The sequence below is a fragment of the Thermobia domestica genome, chromosome 2, assembly GCF_964235325.1.
Source record: "Thermobia domestica chromosome 2, izTheDome1.hap1.1, whole genome shotgun sequence".
Lineage (NCBI taxonomy): Eukaryota > Metazoa > Arthropoda > Insecta > Zygentoma > Lepismatidae > Thermobia > Thermobia domestica.
The window spans coordinates 341326174-341348326 of NC_137455.1; the positions used below are offsets into that span (position 1 = coordinate 341326174).

General features: G+C 34.9%; 1 protein-coding gene across 2 annotated transcripts in view; it reads right to left on the bottom strand.

Moving 5' to 3' along the window:
* NPF (neuropeptide F) overlaps positions 1-2818 on the bottom strand; it is a 289046-nt gene extending 286228 nt beyond the window's left edge. The window contains exon 1 of one of the 2 annotated variants that reach the window (XM_081749187.1): positions 2432-2818. In XM_081749187.1, coding sequence (XP_081605313.1) covers positions 2432-2607 — 176 coding nt within the window. In that variant the 5' untranslated portion in view covers positions 2608-2818. The remainder of the gene's footprint in view (positions 1-2431) is intronic. The other variant, XM_081749188.1, reaches the window with a different exon arrangement.
* Positions 2819-22153: the final 19335 nt, after the last annotated feature.

Consider the following 22153-nt stretch of genomic DNA (forward strand, 5'->3'; position numbering starts at 1 on the left):
ATTACTCAGTACCCGCCATTGTTCCTTTCTTCGGACGCTCAAGTATTTACTGTAGCTTGACACACATACAAAAAATGTGTTTCTCTTTAAGGAAGCATTTTTTTTTATTATTTTCATTATATGTATTTAGTACGAAAAATTTACATACACAAAAACGAAACTTTTTTATTATTTTATAAAAGCCACAGTGGTTTCTGAGAGCGTCCCAAAATGGAACAACGACGGGTAATGGATTACTTAGTTCAATGAAAACTGGTCTCTCGAGCTATACTTACAACTTTTATTAATACATTAATAAATAATGCTTAGGGAGATTGGTTGGCAGAGTTATCATTTGTAGTTTGCAGGGTTTTCTGTACAATCCCACGACTTATGAAACGCTACACCGTGTTTGTCAGCTCCCTCATAGCTATATGGTTAGTGTTTGCGCCTTTGGAGTTGTAGACTCGGGTTTGATTCCCAGTGGGACCTCATGTGGTTCAGATCCCACGTTAAGCTATAGAACCACGTCTCACAACGTCGGTGCTGGAGGAAAGCTAAACTCCACACTAAAGTCAACTAACTAAGACCGTGCTCATGGATTTTCTCAAAGTGGTCCCGTTTGTTCTCATGTTAATATCACTATCGTTCATAGTTCTATTCATCATTCTTTCCTTATGGCCTACACATCGAGCGAAGGGCGCTTCAAATTAAAAGATTTAAGTTGATTTCATTACAATTTATGAAGTAGGTCTATCGACTTGACAACATACTAATTGATTTCAGAAAAAAAAACTAAATTGTTTAATTTAAGAAGAAAATCATTAAGAACCTGAAAATAAATATTTTTAGTACCCATTGTGCTCAAGGTATTATTCCGACATGTTACAATCTAAATCTATGGTTCACAAGCTAGGTTTTGTCTTCTCTGGGACGAAGCGTGAAGAGTTATCAAGGAAAGCTCGGACTACTGAGAGATTGATGAGATATATTTATTCAATGTATTCGTGGGGCCGCGGTGGCTCAGTGGTAGAGCCTTCATCTCTGGTGCATGGGGTGCTTGATTCGATCCCAGCTCGCACCAAGTGAGCTTTGTGGTGAACAAAAACCATGTGGGTGGGGTTTCTCGCTTTTTCTCCCACTTTCTTCATTCCGCCATTTTGTTCATTGCTCATCATCAACGTCTCCTTTAACCTAGACGGCATAATCGTGGGACGTAAAACTTAAAGATCTTTATTAATGTATTCGTATTTGATATCAAACCATGGATTGCGCGCACTAAAGACAATTTGCTGAATCTCGGAAAATTGTTTGTAGATACATAGAAGGATCCGTAGCTGAAACAAGTAGAGAATCTAATGATCTAAATAGCATGTGAAAATAACCATCATCACTTTGTTAAGGACAAATACAAGTTGTTTTCAACATGAATACGATCAATTTTCAGTGGTGTCCGCAAGCAACGAGCTATGACGCAACATGCCTCACTTAAATTTTTGAGGGGAGGACTCGCAAAAACTTCGTTGAAATATTTAAACTAGTAACCCATTTTTTAAAAAATGATAATAATAACACGTTTTATTCAAAGCATGCACATTGAAGACGGACAGTATTGGATTAAGTTTAAGGTCCGATATTACTTTTCAAAGGTACAAATCAAGTATTTAATGCTAGGCAGGAACGTCTGCAGGATTTTTCCCAAGGGCAGGGGACGCGGAGTCAAAAGAGGACAGCAATCTCAGTCGCACATACATACACTTGATGCGCGCGTGTGTGTAATTTTTCACGTAAAACAAAAATTATTTACGCAAATTACTTAAATATATTAATTACAGTAAATATAATATGATACTATAGTATTTAATATATGTAAATAAAATGAAATGAAATCTTTGAGTTTAACGTCCCACAATTATGCCTGTTAGGCTGTGAGACAATGATTAAAGCAAGTGAATGATGATTAAAGAATTGGAGGAATGAGAAAGTGGGAGGAAACGGGAATACCCCGAGAAAACCCACGAGCACGATGTTGTCCACCACAAACTTACTTGGCCGAGGCTCGAACCAGGGACCCCACGCACGAAAGATAAGCACTCTACCACTGAGTCACCGTGCCCACTTAATATATGAAACTGTATTAAATACTATAGTATATTAGTAAGCAAATCTAGTATGTTTTGACATGTGTTTCGAAAAATTTAACTCCTTTCGAAAATCCAAAGGAGAGCATTTTCCACCCTTTTGCCTCACCTTGAGGGCGACAGTGGGCATTGTGTCATGGTCCATGGGTAAAATAGACACCTCTGAATTATTAATGTGTCAAATATTAGCGAACAAAAATAGCAATGTATTAGTTTTAGAAAAAAAACAACCTCACACACTCTCTCACCCATTCATGCGTTCACACATACACAATGGTGCGCAAAAGAAAAGATAAAAATGAATTACTCACCTAGGTCGGGCCACTTGGGAGTAGTACTTGTCGAGTTCTTGTAGATATTTCAGGGCATCTGCCATGGCAGCCAGCTGACCAGGGTCAGGTTTTGCGGCGACAGGAGTAAGTTGGCTTGCAACCGCCAAAAGACAAACGGCAGCGGCAACAATCAACAATCCATAATTACGCTGCATTGTTGCTATTTCTCAGAGAGAAGAAGGAGAACAAGAAGAAGATTGCTGTATTTGAAGTTGACAAAAAGGAATTATTATTGTTGTTGTTATTATTAGATAGTTCTTTTTTTATTATTATTGTATTCTTTTCTTTTAGTAGATGCAGCGTAGGAATCGTCGAGACAAGCCAGCAGGAGCTTCGATCAACCTGTGCTAAGCTAGTATATATACACTATCTTTCACACCCCCACCGAGTACCGTTTGCATTGCAGAGTTCGCTTAAACTTCGAAAGTTTAACTGAGACTGCGCGCGCGAAATGCATCAGCCAATCAAAATGCGTATTCTTCTCTATTCATTCTCCTCTACGCGGCTCCCACACATTTTCTTCAAAAAAGCAGCGTGCTTAGAATCTGACAGGTGTGTGTAGGGGAGGGAGGGAGTTACGATGTTTAATATATATATATGTGTGTGTATGTGCGTGTGTGTTGTAGATAATTCATTACGCGTTAACACTTATTAACAGTGCTCATGTCAAGTGTTGCAGAATTACACAACTTTCTCATTCCAAGATAAGTGTTTACGAAACACTAACGGTAACATTCGTGATTGATTTGATTAAATAAAACAAAAAAATATATGTATACTTTCAGTATAAACTTCTACTCTTAATGTCTGTGTAGAATTCTTGGATTTTCTAGAGAAAAAAGGAACATTTAACGATTTTTAGGGAAAGAAAAAAACAAGGAAGATATGTTATATTGAGAAAAATTAAATAAAATCTTTAAGTTTTGCGTCCCACACTAATGCCGGCTAGACTAAAGGAGATGGTGATGGTGAGAAATGAAGCAAACGATGGAATGAAGAAAGTGGGACTGAACGGGGAATTCCCAGAAAACCCACGCACACGTTGTTTGGGATGAAAAAAATTAAATCTTTCAGTTTTACGTCCCACAGTTGTGTCGGGTAGGCTAAAGGAGACGGTGATGATGAGAAAATGAATGAAATGGAGGAATGAATAGAGTTTTAGGAACACGAGGTCCCCGAGAAAACCCACGCATACGGTGTTTATCCACCACAAAGCTCACCTGGCTCGAACTGGGCTCGAAACAGGAACCCCATTCACCAGAGTTGAACGCCCTAACACTGAGCCACTGCGGCCCATGTGATATTGAAAATTTATATTTAACACATGTGGTTTAAGATAGTAACGCAGAATAATTTTAATTGGAAACAGGTAGTTTATTAAAAATAATTGTAACACATAAAACACGAAACAGATATTACAATTTCCGGAAGGAGCTTATGTGGTTCGGATAACTCGTTAAGCTATAGGTTCTTGTCTTACATAGACTCGGTGCTCAAAGGGGCGCTAAACTCAAATCAAACTAACCAAGTATATTACACAAATCTTTGTTGCATTGCATTTTATTTGTCTATTAATGAAGACTTTGCATCCGTTAACTGTCCCCACATCTTCTTTTACCGTTATAAAATAGGTTATAGGGATTGTAGGACATATCGAAATTCAACACCACTTGAAGTTCTGCTTTTATTAGGTCTCAGTACTTCTGTTCCTGACATCAGTATATTCTGTTTTTATTAGTTCACAGTAGCTTTTGTTCTTGACATCAGTATATTCTGTTTTTATTAGTTCACAGAAATTTCTTTTCCTGACATCAGTATATTCTCCTTTTATTAGTTCACAGTAGCTTTTGTTCTTGACATCAGTATATTCTGCTGTTATTAGTTCAAAGTAGCTTCTGTTCCTGACATCAGTATAATCTGCTTTCAATAGTTCACAGTACCTTCTTTTCGTGACATCACTGTATTATGATTTTATTAGTTCACAGTAACTTCTGTTCCTGACATCGCTCTATTATGATTTTATTAATTCGCAATAGCTTCTAATCCTGATATCAGTATAATCTACTTTCATTAGTTCACAGTACCTTCTGTTCGTGACATCACTGTATTATGATTTTATTAGTTCACAGTAACTTCTGTTCTTGACATCACTTTATTATGATTTTATTAATTCGCAATAGCTTCTGATCCTTATATCAGTATATTCTGCTTTTATTAGTTCACAGCAACTTCTGTTCCTGATATCAGTATATCATGATATGATCGAGTCAGTGTTGACAGACGAAGATGCTAAAACCGAATTATTCTTGAATACAATGTTGGCGGGCCGTTTAAATATGACAGAATTTGAACTCTTGAATTTTCTCTGTAAATACTGTTACATTGTTATGCTCCGTTGATAACAGTGTGTAAGAAATCAGACCTAGTTTTTTTTTTTTTTATAAAACTAGAACTGACTTGTAAAACCATTTTAAAATTGTCCAGGATTATCATTAGCTTCATTTATACTTTTTTAAAAACCATAAAAACTCGTTTTAAGAGAGAAATAAAATCGTATAACGTAAAATGTGCAAGAAAAACGTAAAATTTATTGAAAAAACGTAAGATCTTGCATCCTAAATCTTTGGCATATTTTACAGGTTTGTTCCTTATAACGAGGTTGTGTCTCAGAGTCCCGGCAAAATAATTCGGGACGCAGAACTGAACCGTTTTTTTTTTTTTTTTTTTTTTTACATTTACTGTTTTATGTTTCATTCTTTAATTAAAAACATAAAATCGGCAAGAAATCAATAGCTATTGTCATAAACATGTCACTCCAATTTACAGTTCACTTCTATTCCGAGATTAGTATCACTAGCGAAAACTGTAATACCTAAGCGACATTTAATATGACACTGATCTGCTATGAACCAAAATTAGTGTTACTATTTCGTGTGACTTCCAAGTGATGAAAACAATGTGTGATTTCACAGAAAATCTAAAGACTAGTGTTGTTTTGCAATTTAATTTTGATTTGATTTGGTTTGGGTCTAGCATCCCTTTCAGCAGCGAGGCTATATCAGCCGTGAATCTACAATTTAACGTGGAATCTACAATTTAACGTGGAATCTACAATTTAACTACATGATCTCCCGTCGGGAATCGTACCCAGGTCTTACATGCCGAAACGCTAGCTGCTTAGCCACGAGGGCGCTCCCTCATAATTTTGAAGGAAAAGTGTCCCATATTAGTTTTATCTCGAAAATATGCGAACTCAATCTAAAATATGACAACTGCAAGAATGTTCATGAAAAACTGGGATTGAAGACAATGATTGAAAACAAGAAAAAGTATGAACCAAAATGTTTTCCTTTCTTTTAATATAGTCATCAATACAACCTTCAAATGAAGACATTGCAATAAGAAAAATCAGGAAGTATGTCCAATGAAAAATTGAAAGTGTAAATGCGATTAACGAAAAGCAAAATTGAAATAGACTTAACCGTTATGATATTCCTTCCCATTCTACCAGATTTAGTAATTTTTAATCGATCTCTCGTCAATATTTTTCATTGCCATATACGTAAGTAGCTATTATGGAATGAAATCTTTCAGTTTTCCATCCTATGGTTCTGACTAGAGAGCGGATTTTAAGGTGCAGCACTTTTCTAAAAATGTACTAGTTGTAACAACCAAAGTTCAAAATATATATTTCTGAGCATAAAACGAACTGAATAAACTTACTTTGTTGCACCTTTTTCGTGACTGTTTCACTTTTTTTTCTTTTTGCTAAATTAATAAAATTTCCCTTTTTTTTACTTCTTTTAGCCTTCAGTACCTTTACTGTCCCTTTTTTCTCCCTTTTTTTCAAAAATTTGGACAGAAGAATTTGTTTTATTTTCAATCTGGTTTACACATAACATTCCATAAATTTAGATTATTTTTATAAAGGGAGTTTGGATACGGGCATATAAATTGTAGCCCTCATGAACTACCTCTATAAAAATTGTTGCGACCGTACCTTAGGACTCTGAAACATGGATATTTGGATAGGGCACATGTCAGTTTTTAAGTGAAGTATTGACCCGACTACGGTAGTTCCCATAGTATTGGAGCTATAGACCTTTAAAGTTCAATTTTTCATGTTTTCGGCAGCCTATAACTCCGAAAGGAAGCGTTTCTGCACCCAGGTTGGTCTATACATTTCGTCTTATTTTGGTGCTAGAAATCACCTGCCAAATGTTGTCGGTGTTGTTTTGAAACACCCTGTATAATGATCGAAAATGACCGATATTAGTGTTGAATCTATAGTTCTTGGGGTCGCCGAGATGAACAGTGATATTTCTGATGCTGTTTAAATCCAAATTCATCCCCACATCTTGTGAGAGGGGGAAAGGGAAATACATAAAACTGATCAAAAATAACACATAAGAGTGTCGAATCCATAGTTTCCGGGGTCGCTGAGATGACCGGTGACACTTCTGATCCCTTTTAAAACCAAATTCAGCACCGCAACTTGGAAGAGGGGAAGATAATAAAATGATCGAAAATGACCAATATTAGTATCGAATTCATGGTTTTCGAGGTCGCTAAGATGATCAATGATCTTTCCGATGCTGTTTAAATCGATGCCATTAAAAACGAAAACAGCATATTTCACGGATACTAAATACATGAGATACGGACTTGTGAATTTAATTTTTTATTTCAACCCAGCGAAGCGGATAACATATGCTAGTACATAATAATTCGTATTTGTGGAAAACGACAAATCAATCCACATACTAATATTTATTAAATGAGATTTCGAAGGAAAGATATTTAGATTTCATGCTTCTTTTCAGGAGAACAGCAGACAAAAAATACGTGGTCACTGAAAATTGAATTTCTGTTCCGTATATTCATTTTAAAAATGTCAACAAAATATCTATCATCAAGGGAAAGAAGTAGTTCTCTACCGTAAAGAAAATAGACCTTTTTTCGGAACACCATAACAGAAGAAATAATCTTCGGTAGCGATACTATCTATTTACAGAGACTTGGTAAACAGCATTCTAGATAGACTTCGTAAACAGCATTCCAGAGAGTCGTGGTAAACAGAATTCCAGATTTTAATCAGCAAGTAATAGAGAAATTTGCAACTCGAAAAGAAAGAATAGACGTACCTTTAAAATAACATATGGTTTATTTAATTAAACAATTTGGTTTAACTTCTTACATAAGTATATGCATTTTTTCTTCTTCCGTAACACACTCATTCATGCATTACAGCACATGCTATATACACAACTTATATTTTTTAAGTTTAATGTCCACAATTATGCAGCAAAAAAAAAATGACATGAAATCTTTAAGTTTTACGTTATGCCAGTTAGGCTAAAGGAAACGATGATGATGAGAAATGAGTGAAATGGTGGAATGAAGAAAGTGGGAGGAAACGGAAGAACCCCGAGAAACCCACACACACGGTGTTAGACCACCACAAAGCTCACTTTGCGTAGGAAAGATAAGAGAGAAGGTGATGATGAAATGGATAACAATGCTGGAATGATGAAAGTGAGAGAAAACGGTAGGAACACGAGAAAATCTACGCACACGTTGTTTTTGCACATGATGTGGATGAAAATAATAATATAAATAGCATGTATTTTGATAATCGAGACAAAAATATATATACAAATGGTACAAAGCTTACTTGGAGGAACTGGAAACGAAGCAGGGACCGCATTCGCTGGAGGTGAGAGATTTACCATTGAGCCACCGCGGCCCCAATATTAATCTCTTGTTCAACAACATCAATATAGAAGTTTTTGTATAAATAACGTATAAATGTACAGTGACAGTTATTGTTCATTTTTTTTTAAAATAAAACACACATTAAATTATTGTGAATGTACTTAAATGAATAAATATTGCATAAAATTGAGCTTGAAGGGACTTTCCTGTTAATATTTTCTAAATATAGTTAAGATAAGACTCAAGAGCACCGGAGGAGGGAACAATCACGCGTACGTACTTAACTTTTATATTACAACCGCTGCTTCTACGGACCAGAACGGATACTCTGAAAATTACGCTTTTTTTGTTGACTTCAAGATTTATTGTGCGAAATGTAAATGTATATATATTAACTATTCTTATGCGTTGGTAACACCCATGTAGCGAGTACCTCCAAATAATTACGTGGTCTAAATACGCAGTGGCACCAGAGCAACCCGATAAACTTGAAAAATCTGAGGAGCACAAATCAGCCCAAAGGGAAGCCTTATCAGTTGAAACGACGGAGTATTAATTGTCAGACACCGACATGATTTTTCTTCTGCTTTCAGCTTTATATAAGCTTGCCTTAAATCATGCAGGACATAATATTTTCCCCCTTCAGTTTATTTAAAATAATAGTTCTCAACCGGGGGACGCGTGAAGATCAAGCAAGGGGTTGCAAATTACGACAGAAATAAATTGTTTAATTATGAATAAAACACCATTTGTAATAAGCATTTACACTTTGGCTTTAGTAACCTTCAAAACGCTACATGTTTGACATTTTGCTTTTCTTATTCCTATTCAAGAGTTTTACTTTATTAAAAACTAAATAATTATGTAGATTAATGATTTTTAAAAAAAAAAATATTTAAAAAATCAGTTCAAAATGTTATTTCAGTGTATAAGATGGAGTTCGAAAACTTATCAGGTAAGGGCAAAGGAAAAGCTCAGTGTGATGGTTGACATTGCTCTTCCTTCACAAGTTTCTTGATATACCATGATAAGTTCGACAAAGCACCCTGAGATCACTTTCCACTTCCAGACGGTTACGACGCTTTGATTTTATTGAGGTCAACGTCGAAAATCCAAACTTACAGAGGTAAGTTGTCAAGAACTGAACAAGAGCTTTTAAGGCTTATTTTGTTGTTCTTGGGTTAAAAGGCAAGAAACCAGACACAAAATCTTCCAAAGACATTGACTGAGACAGTTCTTTGGCACCTGAATCGGACTTCAATTCAATTATATTTTCCTGAATTTCATGTGTAAGTCAATCCACTTCAATAGTGAAAGGTGCTCTTGCTAATTTGCACTGTCAGTTTTCTTTACACTAATCAGGAAAATATCGCTTGAATTCATCAAAGACTGAGTTTAGGTGTGAGCCGACTTTGTCTATCAACATGGTTATATCACACTCTTGTTCTCAAGAAGTTCATTTAATCGAGGAAAAGATAAAGAGTTTGGCATAGAACCATTCCTTGAAAGTTCTTATTGGGCCATAAGAAGTTAGAGTGTTCGTATTTCTTCCTTAGAGGTTCTTTAATATTTTTAAAAAGTCGGCAAGAAATGAAAGAGAAAATACAAATATGTCATCAGTAAAAGAAGTATCAAGTTCGTCTTTTCCTACGCTTAAGAGATATATTTCCACGTCTGTCTTAAGCTCCTACAGCATACTTAACATATTACCTTTCGACAACCAACGAACTTGGTACAGAGAAATATAGTTTCATGTCAGCACTGAGGTCGTCACTCAAAGAGACAAGTATTCAGAGCACTTGATTTTACAAAATTAACAACTTTAATTGCCTATGATAATGCCTGTTTCAGGTTTTCTGGTAAAAATTTTTGAAGACCCTTGAATTAAGCAGTACAATCCAATAATTGTAGTATTTTCCATGAATAGAAGCTCTGTTTGGTATATAATTAAACACAAGCAAACTATTTGCTGAACAAAACAATATATTCACATTAAAAAACTACATACGTGTGACAGTTTCGCCAACTAACACTTTGTCTTCATCAGACACTATCTTTCATGATAGTCGGCGAAGCCAAATTGATAGTCGGCGAAACTGTAACACATATGTAGTTTTAAAATGCAAATATATTGTTTTGCTCAGCAAATTGTTTGTGTTTAATAATTTAGGCTTTCTGTCCCTTGATAACTTTATAAATTCAGACCGTGAGCTCAACATTGCTAGAGATCCATCAGTATATATCAGTAACTCTTCCCAAGACAAATCATTTTCGACAAACAAACAAAAAAAAACAAAAAAAACTGATAGAATTAAAAATATCAGAGTCTTTGGATGATGGCTCCAAATGTTTTGAAAACAATATTTCTTCTATTAACCCCTTATGCCAACACTAAGATGTGTACATGGAATCATCACACCACAAATCAAAAACTGGAGTTTTTAATCTTTTCAACTGCCTGATAGTTTAAGGCCATTTCAATAATTTCATCGTCTGAAAGAGACATTTTGTCAATTTTGTTTTCTGTCTTTCTTCCCGAAGCACATTTTGGTTGCCTTAGATATCAAAGGTTTGATAAGTCTCACCAATAGTACGAGGTTATTAATCTTTGGGTATTAGAAGAAAAAGTTCATATGACGCTTCCTCCATCCTCTCACTTTGCTTGTGAAAGTTTCCAGAGGAGTCCAACTTCGTACGTTTCAGCGAGTTTGTTTTTACAATAAAAAATATTTAGATTTGTCTTTGAGGGCTAGATGTACTGTTCACAAATTACGTTCCAATCGGACGGGACGGAGAGTATCATTGCTAAGAATAACATGGCACACAACACACCGTGGTAGTTCAATACTATATTTTTCAATGAAAGTAAATGTAATCTTTACTATACAATCTTTTCTTTAAACTGTAAGTTGTCATTTTACTTCACACACACACACACACACACACACACATATATATATATATATATATATATATATATATATATATATATATATATATATATACTGACACAATACACTGACAAATTACAAAGTTAATACAACATTCGCAACACTAGAAAAAAAAAAAAAAAAACTTCTCAGATCAGAACACCGGCCTGAAAAATTGAAGAAACAATAGCTTGTGAATGGTTCCAATCCTTCAGATGTAGACAGTCTACGTTATGCTTATTATTCAGAAGCGCAATAGCGACACTGTTCAAACAAGAGCCCGTTATCAATTGATCACTAATCAGCTTCAAACAACAATTTACAATCAACAACCAAAAACTGAGTTACTCTTCAAGATGCCGCAAACCGTTATTCTCTGACACACACAGTTTCCATGCAATTAATACCTGTAATCAGGGAGGTTTCATGTATACATCCTGTACAATTGGATAATTATTGTAGCACAAAGAGAATATATTGATTTTTACTATTAGATTCTGTCCATTATTCGTGTATCAACTTGGTATTTTGGTCTAAAGATAACATTGACTTCAGTAAGCTAGTCTGCACTTTCACTTCGATATTCATGATACAGATTACAAAAGTAGGACCCAAAGTCACTGTAGGATATGATCCTTCATGTGCCCATGTTTCATAATCTACGCATTGGATCCAGTAATCAAAAAAGGATCACCAAGTTTACCTGCACAAACAAAAAAGTAATAGTCTTTCTTCTTGTTTTTAGTCACTCTCTTCAAGTTGACTTGATCAAAATCTTTAAACAATGCTTTTCTTTTAATACTTTTGTCTCTTCTCTTGAAATGTTTCACTTTCTGTGTTGTCCTGATTGGAATGCAAGTAAGGAATTCTAACTGTTAACTTCCGCGCTTTCGAGAAGCCTACCTGCTTCCGGTTTTGCGAAAGGCCTGATGTCCAAAGGTGAAGCTTTTCACGTAGTCTAGTTGTATCATTAGGAATGCAACGGGAATAACTGGAGCATTTCTTTCTGGTTGAGAAATTCCAAAATGATACGCATTCACTGCTTCCACCACTGTCAAACATAAGTTTGTCTATGAAGCTGAAGGAGTAAAAGAATCTCATTAGAGTGTAGACGATCGGCACATTCCTTGTTCTGGACACCCATTCATTGGAAGTTCTGTATTTTCTAACGAATCATTATGCACTCCCCATGTGCAAATTGTCGCATACTATAATCGGTTCGCTGTCGCCTTTTGGCGGATAGCAGCAGAAGTGAAGGAAAAATGACTACCAGCTTTTTGTTCCGAGCGGAAATTCATCGAAGCGTGAGCGAAGTGGCTGCCATTGTCGTAAAATTACATATCAGTTGTCGTTTTACCGCCAGGTGGTGTTATAGAGACTATTCGACGAATGACCGCTGAATGATCGTGAGAACTCCGTAACATCTACTGAGAGCTGTTTTGCTACATGTTGTTCCCATCTGTTTTTATGTGCTATGATGTAAGAACAACATATGGCAGCACTGCTACTCATGTAACTGTTGTCAGACAATTCATAGGCTTACAAAACTATTGTCGTGACCGATTACAGCAGAATATATCACGTTATTCGTTACTTGGCAAAAATGTCAAATATACTGCATAGTTTTGCTCATTGCAAACAATGAAATCCAATTAAAATTTTCAGTGACAATTATTAGTTATTTCTGATATGCTCGGAAGGCGATATCTTTGGTGTTAAATTAACTACAAGTAACACAATAAAGTGGTAGTCATTTTGTGTTTTAACTATACATTCAAATAGAATTTTTAGGAAATAAATATTAATGCAATACGTTGTTGACAAAATTGACAGTAGAGTACTATCAGTTAACTTAGTATGAATGATGTGCTTATTCCGTAGAAAACACGAAAACTCGATTTAGGGGCCGTTCAAAAATTTTGTGGCCTCTAATCCAAAAACTACGGCCAAGATCGGAATCCTTTGATCTTTTTTCCCTAAAATTCTTATTAAGAAACAAAACGATTGTTACCGAAATTTTCTGATCTATTCAATTCTTATGGAAATGTCATACATTGTCTTGTACGACCCTCGACGCCAGAAAGAGCTCTGTGATTTGCCCACTCCTGGTACCAACTTGCACTTGCACATCCTTGCACTAATCTTCATTTTTGTGGCGATTGAAAGTTGTACTGAAATAGATTTTGCTTTGATTAGCTTAGTAACACTAAATGAGTACTAAATAATTTTGTGATCATATTACTGACTCTAAATAAATCCTGAAATCGAAGTACTTCTAACATTGATTTGGTTAGCATTTAGAGGGATAATCCTGCTTTTCTTTACCTTAATAATTCAAAGTGAATACTGGGTTAATTCATTTTCTTCTAGTGATCGCAAGAAGTCGTGAAGCTTGACATTGATCTATCAATTTCCACACCCAATAAAACACGAGAGTGTGTTCCGATCGTCAACCCTCATCCATCAATTTTTTTCAGTGTTGTCTCTCGTGCTATACAGAGAACATCTTCTGAGGATACAGTATTGTCGGAATGCCGCTAAGTTTCGGTTTGTTGATTTTTTTTATTGTTGTTGCTTTCTATTTTTGTTGTTATTATTATTATCGTTTTATTCGAGGAATTGTTACAGTTCGTGTAGCTCATTTACCTTCTCTTCTGGGTTTGACAACATTGTCAGTGTATTTTTCATCTTTGACGTTTTCTGAAGTGTGCACACGGAAGGCAGCTAAGCAAATCGTACCGAAATCTTCCGATGTATCACACGTGACGCAAAATATTTCTGTGATTGGTGGAGAGCACAACCTTCCCGACTCGTTGAGGTCACTATAGATTTGTGTTCATTTGGAAGATCACAGTACTAGTTCTGATATGTAGTTGACCGTATACATTGCGGCAAGAAAATTTTCAAACTTATTTCGTATCCGAGTGTCAAAATTATTATCTGCAGGAAGATTGTGTCACTTCAAGATTCTACTTAGTAAATACTCCAAGTTAAAACTTTGCGACAAGTTATTGTAACGGAGGTAGTTTTTCCTGCTCTTTTGCTTAATCCCATCAGCAATTGATTGAAAAAGAGCCGCAGTGGCTCAGTGGTACAGCTTTTACCACTGGTGCATGGGGTCCTTGGTTCGATCCCAGCTCGCGCAAAGTGAGCTTTGTGGTGGATAAACACCGTGCGCGTGGGTTTTCTCAGGGTTCTACTGTCTCCTTTCACTTTCTTCATTCCACCATTTCATTCATTTCTCATCATCACAGTCTTCTTTAGCCTGTGGGATGTAAGACTTAAAGATTTTCAATTGCCTGGATAATACTTCAAATACAGGCTCTGGGCGAGTTCGTTCAATTTCTATTGGTCTCGTTGTGATTGGTTATCACTGAAAATGATTCAAGCATGTAATAGTAGTCTTGTGGGTTGTACCCGAAGGACCTTGTTTACTGAGTAAGCAACACAGTATAGTGAAATCAAAATCCATTCATTTACCCTGTATTTGTAATTAAAACAGCTCATTTGAGGATTACCTTATTTATGATTTAATATCCATTAGCAAGCAGATATATAACTGAATAATTTTGTGCAAAATATAAATATTTTCAGTAATTAACGAGATACGTATCAAAATAATATTTTGTTTAATCATTGACTATTATCCATAAGTTTCCTTGTTTTGTTTTTTTTTTTTAAAAAAAGAGCGAAAACGCTAATGAATTTCGAAACGTATATGTAATCTCGCTTAATGAAATAATTAGACATTTCTCAGATTTTTTTGGATCACCTTATGCCATGAAATAGAGAATAATAAACACGATAAATCAAATCATATTTTTTTCTTCGTGTTCTATGTATAAGCGGATCAGTCACTTGTATTTATAGCTCGTTAGCATGGATATATACCTAGGTACATGTTAATCTCTTTATTTATTTGTGCAAATCACACAAATCATAAATTGATAAGCATACTCATATTTCTTACTGGTGTGGGTATTCTGGGATTAAATTCAGTGGGCTGTGAAACGTCATTTAGGAAATCTCCATTACAATGAAAATATTATTTGTTATTCGTTATGAGTGCATCTCTAAATCACTGTTAGCATCATTTTTGCAAAACATAATTTTTGATATTGTTATGTTTTGTCAAGTGGGGACGACTAATTTCTGAAATATTTCCTTGTTTGCCTTGCATTTTTATAAAAACAATGTCTTGTTATGTATTATGTTTATGAATTTAATATATAATTCCTTTTTTATATACGAGGGTGGGCTAGTAACTAAGGTAACAAGCAGTAAGTGTATCAATATTAGTATTACAAGCGAATGTGACTGTTAGATATAATAGATACAATCTGCTATATTACACTTAATACTTTTCATGTACAGTACATGGATAAATATAAAAACTAATTATCTATAAATAAAAATTATGAATGGCATCAGATTGCCGATTAACAATATACGAGGGTAGCCCGAAAAGTGCCTGGCCTAACAAAGATAAAGCAGAAAAATGCAAAAAAAAAAAAAAAAAAAAAAACATGCGTTTCCCAACATGGTCTCCTTTTAGCTCGATACATTTTCTCCAACGGTCATCAATAGCTTCGATACTTTATAGCAGAGTTTCTCAACCTGGGATCGAGAAAATTTCCTGGTGGTTGTGAAGATAAGTGGAAGCAATGCATATAATTAGAATCAAATTCCGGACAATATTTTTAAATATTACTCGTATTTTGAATTTTGTTCTGATAGGCATATTTTTATTTTTATACAAACTGTTAGGAACATCAAAAAATAGGTCTACTAAATATTTCCAACAGGTGCAGAGTTGTTTAAAAATCAATTTAAATAAAAGAAGTACGATATGAAACTAATGAGAACTGCATATCTAAATACCAGAAAGATACAAATGCAACAACACCTGCATATTGAAATACGATTACAATTGAAAGGTAATGAGATGCCAGAGCATGATGTGATTTCACTAGTGCAGCAATGTGCAGTTCAATCTTCGTGATGCACATTATCAAGTCATTTTCAACTGATAAGCGATTTCTAAGGGGGTCGTTTAAAAGAGGATGTGATAAAATGGGGGTCGTGATAGAAATTAGGTTGAGAACCACTGCTCTATAGTGTGAACCGTCGAGTTGCTCAAAATAGCCATTAAGCACAGACTCCACTTCTTTATTGTCGGAAAACCTTTATCCACCGAGCCATTTTTTTTTTCAAGTTTGGAAGCAGAAAATAACCCGAGGGAGCTCAATCTGGCGAATATAATGCATGAGGAAGCAACTCAAACTTGAACATATTGATTTTGTCCACCAGGATATCGAAAGTGTGAACTGGTGCATTGTCTTCATGAAACAACACTTTCCTTTTCGCCAAATACGGATGTTTTCTTGCTTCATCACTAAAACGCTGGACATTTTTTGCATAAACTTGCCGTTGATTGTTCCTCCTTTTCGAAAATGAATGAAAGTTATCTCACTCACATCCTTAAAAAATGACGCCATGACCTTGCCAGCAAATGGAACTTTCTTTGTTTTCTTTGTAGATGATTCTCTGCTTTCACTCCATTGGTTTGCTGTTCCTTCGTCTCAGATGCGAAGTGAGCTTTCTAATGTTCAAATTTTCAGTCAATATGCGACTTTTTTTTCAAATGCTACTGTACCATATTTGCTAAATCGCGCACTTTCAGCCAACGTCATTTAATATCAAAGAACTGAGGATTTTCTTTACCATATTTGAGGTGATCACCTCATATTTGGTCAACCACTGCGATGTTAGTCTTTGCAGCTCGTACGGCCTTGTTTAAACTCTGCCACCCAATATTTTACTATTGTAAACGAAGAAGCAGACTTCCCAAGAGTAGAATGTAACCCGGCTTTGATATTAGTTGGACTGAGGCCTCTCAAATGTTAATATTGTATCACATAACGATAACCACTTTTTTCCATGGTTACAAATTCACTAAGAGCAGTCACTAATGATGGCTGCCAACCAAATACTAAAGAACGTAGAGTCCTCATACTTCAAACTTAATCTTTATAAGTTTGGTATTTTCGACGATAGTAATGTTTTTCCAACAACAACCGCTATCTATACGTCAGGACGGGTACTTCAGGCTCAGTACTCACGTACTTTTAAAAGCCACAAAAATTACTTTACATCGATTTTCTCGAAAACTGCGCATCATAATCTAGCTTCAATTGTGTCATTTAGTTTAGCTTGATGTGATCTATCGGTTGATCTGTGTCTTATCTTTGAACAATATTAGAGTTACACAAAAAGTTTTAAGTGTTAATCGTAACTTAAGCTTTATCATATTAACTGCATTATAAACTTTCGTCTTGGTCGGGTAATAATGAAGACCTTCACTTCAGTATCAGCTTTACTTTAATAGATAAAACTTAGAACTTATGAAGACTAAATACTAAGACATGGGGCGTGGTGGCTCAGTGGTAGAGCGTTCACCTCCGGTGCATGGAGTCCCTGGTTCGATCCCAGCTCGCGCAGTTGTGGACTTTGTGGTGGACAAACACCGTGATCGTGGGTTTCCTCGGGGTTCTCCCGTTTCTTCCCACTTTCTTCATTCCACCATTTCACTCATCTCTCCTCATCACCTTCTCCTTTAGCCTAAGCGGCAAAACCGTGGGACGTAAAACTTAAAGATTTCATTTATATACTAAGACATGTAAACTTAGAAAGAACACACAGTGATATGACATACAGTATGTCTACTTCAATTAATTAACGAAACAGCAAAACACTAAAGTACTAGCACGGAGCACAGTAGCGCAATGCTAGAGTGCTTACCTCCGGTGCATGGGATCCTTGATTCGATCCCTGCTCAAGTAAGTTTGTGGTAGATAACATCATGCCAGTGAATTTGCTCGGGGTACTCCTGTTTTCTCCCATATTTTCATTCCACCAATTCTTGCATCATCATTCACTTTCCTTAATCATCCGTCTCCCTTAACCTAATAGGCAAATTCGTGGGACGTTAAACGAAAAGATTTCATTGCCATTACTAAAGTACTAGCACTTTCGCAACAATACTGCGCATAGCAAAATACACGAAGTAGAAGTTATCTGGCTTACTACTGAATAAAACATTAAAGTGCACCAATTATACACAGTAATACTTGTTTGACTTACCTAACTAGTCAAACAACTTAACATGAACATAATATTCTCATAAACATACACAGTAATGTCTGCCTAATTTAACAAAGTCATCACACAATGTAAACATTACAATGAAATGAAATATTTTAGTTTAACGTCTCACGATTATGCCCTTTAGGCTAAGGGAAACGATGATTAAAGCGTGAATGATGATGGAAGAATTTGTGGAATGAGAAAGTGTGAGGAAACGGAAGTACACCGAGAAAACCCGTATAAACAATCAGTGGCGGATCTAGGCCAGGGCCTGCTAGTTTTTACAGAGGCAAAATAATTTTAGCTATTATTTATATATTTTTGAAAGTTTACATATACCTATCACAGTCTGTGTACTTACTGCCCCCCCCCCCCCAGTTTTTACCTTCTAGATCAGCCACTGTAAACATTGTTGTTCACCACAAATTTACTTGGCCGGGGATCGAACCAGAAACCCCCACGCACAAGAAGTAAGCGCTCTATCACTGAAAAACTATTAAAATAATTCCAACATTGTAGTTGCAGATCACACACACAATTTTAGCGCATATCTGGACTGAACGAACTAAACCAGCAAAAAATATTAAAGTAATAATAATGTTGCACTTATTAAATACGGTACATTTTTCTAACGTTGAACGAAACCTTCTTTAAGAATAATATGATGTTTAAGATGAAGAGTGTGACTCTGTTTAACAGTATCTATCATTGTCCACTCACTGAGTTACATATCGGTATGTCAAGACCATAAGAATACCGGAATTCATTGCACCAAATTAGCAACAACTTTATTTGTGTGATATTCCCAGTTGCAAAACGAAAAAAAGTAATCCTTCATTTCCTTTTTAGTAAATTTTTATTGAAATTTTTAAAGCAAATTATTGTTAAAATTGCAAAATTATAGTCTAAACCCAATTTAAATTTTATGGCCAAATACTTACATATTTAAAACGTTTCTATTGAAGATCAAAGCATACCATCATGCTAAGTTTCATTCTGATTGGATGAGCTCGGTTGAACATTTTTTGCTCGCAAAAATGTGACGAAAACTCCAAACAACAAATTTGATGATCCATTACTCGTGCACCCAGAATCTACACACCATAATATTTTACAAGCGTATCTAGCTGATCAAGGTCAACTACTATACCAAGTTTAATCCAAGTTTAATCCAGAGTGGATGAATTTATTTGAATTTCCTTAATATAGTATACTCTCCTTGATACTTCAGGAACTATCAACGGTGCCGAAAAGCAAATATTACACCAATAATATGGACAACGTAATCCCTTCTCTTCTCAAAATAAAAGAAACATGTCACGTATTTTTAATATTATTATTAGTGCTAGTAGTATTGAATGTGTGAATGCTATATATTTCCATGACTTACAAAATTAATACACGGTAGGTCTCTGTCACTCACATATATGTTCAAGCTTGTATAAATTAGTAGCTAGAGAAAAAGTGTATTCTATATGATAAATCTTCCGGAGATTGGAAAATAAAGCAACTAACCACGCATAACGAAAACCAATCTAATTTTAGCAGGCCGGAAATAAGAGTTCGAACGTGTATTGATTATTCAGTTTGCATAGGATTTTTTTGTTATTGATGTTATATTGTAAACAATTCAGCCGTCCTCAGAATCCTGGATTACTAGGGGAAAATATAAGAAGTAGTTCGGTTCAGTTCAGTTCATTTATGGAAGTTCAGTTTGATCTCTCCACGATGAAATATTGGAAGTTAAGATATTTAAGTTATTGTCTATTAACAAAGTAGCATGTAATTTATAACAACAAAATATTTTGTACAAAGCTAATGCAATTATTTAGGTGTGATCGGGGTGTTCATATTACTGAACTGTTAAAGATACTTTCTTAAATCTGAGAAATCGTTTCTTATCTGTGCACGGAGAACATTATTTCTTAGAAACAAGAGTTTGAAATTCTCATTAATGAGAAATGAAAAGTGGAAGAGGTTGTATAAAACGAAAAGAGATATTACACTGTTGCTAAGCGGAACGAGACATTACACTGTTGCTTTTCTTATGAATGAGAATTGCTAAATCTCATTTCTAAGAAAATATCATCTCGGTGCACAGATAAGAAACAGTTTCTCAAATTTAAGGAATTATTTTTAACCGTGTGATTCTCGGAGAAAATTATGTAACTGATCAATGATAATCACTTGTGCTATATCTAGGACTAGACCATGGTTGTCGAACTGAAATTTTGTTGGGAGCAAACCTCTGACGTTTCTAGTGCCACACGCACATACCTGTCTTTCTTAAGAACATTTTAGTAATGTTACCTAATCGAGACTGACCTATAGTCATAAAACCTATTGCCCTTTGGTTTCGTCTTCAATTAAGTAAAGTATATTATTTTTTAGTGTTGAAATACATGTATGTACATGTGTTAAGTAGCTTAATGACTCATAGTTGTCTTTTAATTTTTAAAAGGACTGTGATCATTCTTGACTTAAAAGATATAATTACTTTGTAACAGGTGATATAACCAAGCAATGACTGAAACAATTACGATATATATATATATATATAGAGAGAGAGAGATAGATAGATAGATAGATAGATAGATAGATAGATAGATATAGATATATATATATATATATATATATATATATATATATATATATATAGATAGATAGATAGATAGATAGATAGATAGATAGATAGATAGATAGATAGATAGATAGATTCATGAACAAAAGTTTCCTCCATGTTTCATCAAAATTGTAGAAGTTGACCATGAGAGAACTTCGTCAACATTTTACAGGCAAATAGCATACAGGTGAAAGTGTAACTGCTTTTAAATTATATCTTTTACTTGAAATTTTCAATAAGAATATGTTTCATATAAAAGGTGTGTGTGATTTAACCTTTGTAAGTGGGTGTACAAAAAATTCAGTCCTATCATTTTAAACACCTTTTAACACAGATTTGTACAATTTGTTCCAAAGACTTATTTTCGAAATCATTTAGACGTTGCAAGCTTCTCTCATAAAATATTACTTCTACGGTTCTGAGTTGAAAGTCTTTAGAAGAATGGTAAATTACTAGGACTAACTAAAAGCACATACATTTATAACGAAATATTGGATAGGTTAATAATTACCTGTACCTTGGGTAGAAAGTGCTCATACATAAGCACTATACCTTATAGAATGTTAATTTAATAATAACAAAAGAAGAAGGTTTTTAATATCTGTAAGATATAGAGATTAATATATAGTTCGTTGCTATGTAATTGTTTATGGATACCTAATCGTCATGTATGTGTGCACGACAGTGTGAATGAAAAATACATTAAAAGTGTATCAACTAATAAACCATTTAAAACCGTTCATCAACTTTATAATTCTGTTAGAAAAGGTGAGAATAATATTATATATAATTATTAAAGATATTTCTACATGAAAATAATTACTACCACTCAAGTTCTTGATATCATCAATCGAACCAGGTTGACGACTACCCTTGGTGAGTCGTTATAAAAATTTTGGTTTACCTCACCCGGGACCTTCTTGTAAATTCACTACACGAAGCAAAGTAAGGGTGAATTTACTTTTGTAATAAGGTTAATGAATACAAATTTCACCAGACTGAGAAGTGATAGAATAATAATAAGAAAAATGAACGGTAACGCTATGGAGAATGAACCCAATGATAGTGACAACGGTGAACATAGTGTAGCACCAGGAATGACACTGGAAGACCGAATCTTGTTAGCCTTACAGCGGCAAGAACAATGTCGTAAAGACGATTCGGAAGCCATGAAGCGATTGGAACAAAATTTGATCCATATGTCCAACGAATTGAAGCAGACGATAGAACAGAAGATAGAACAGAAGTCCGAAGAATCTAACAAGCAATACGAAGAATTGAAGCAGA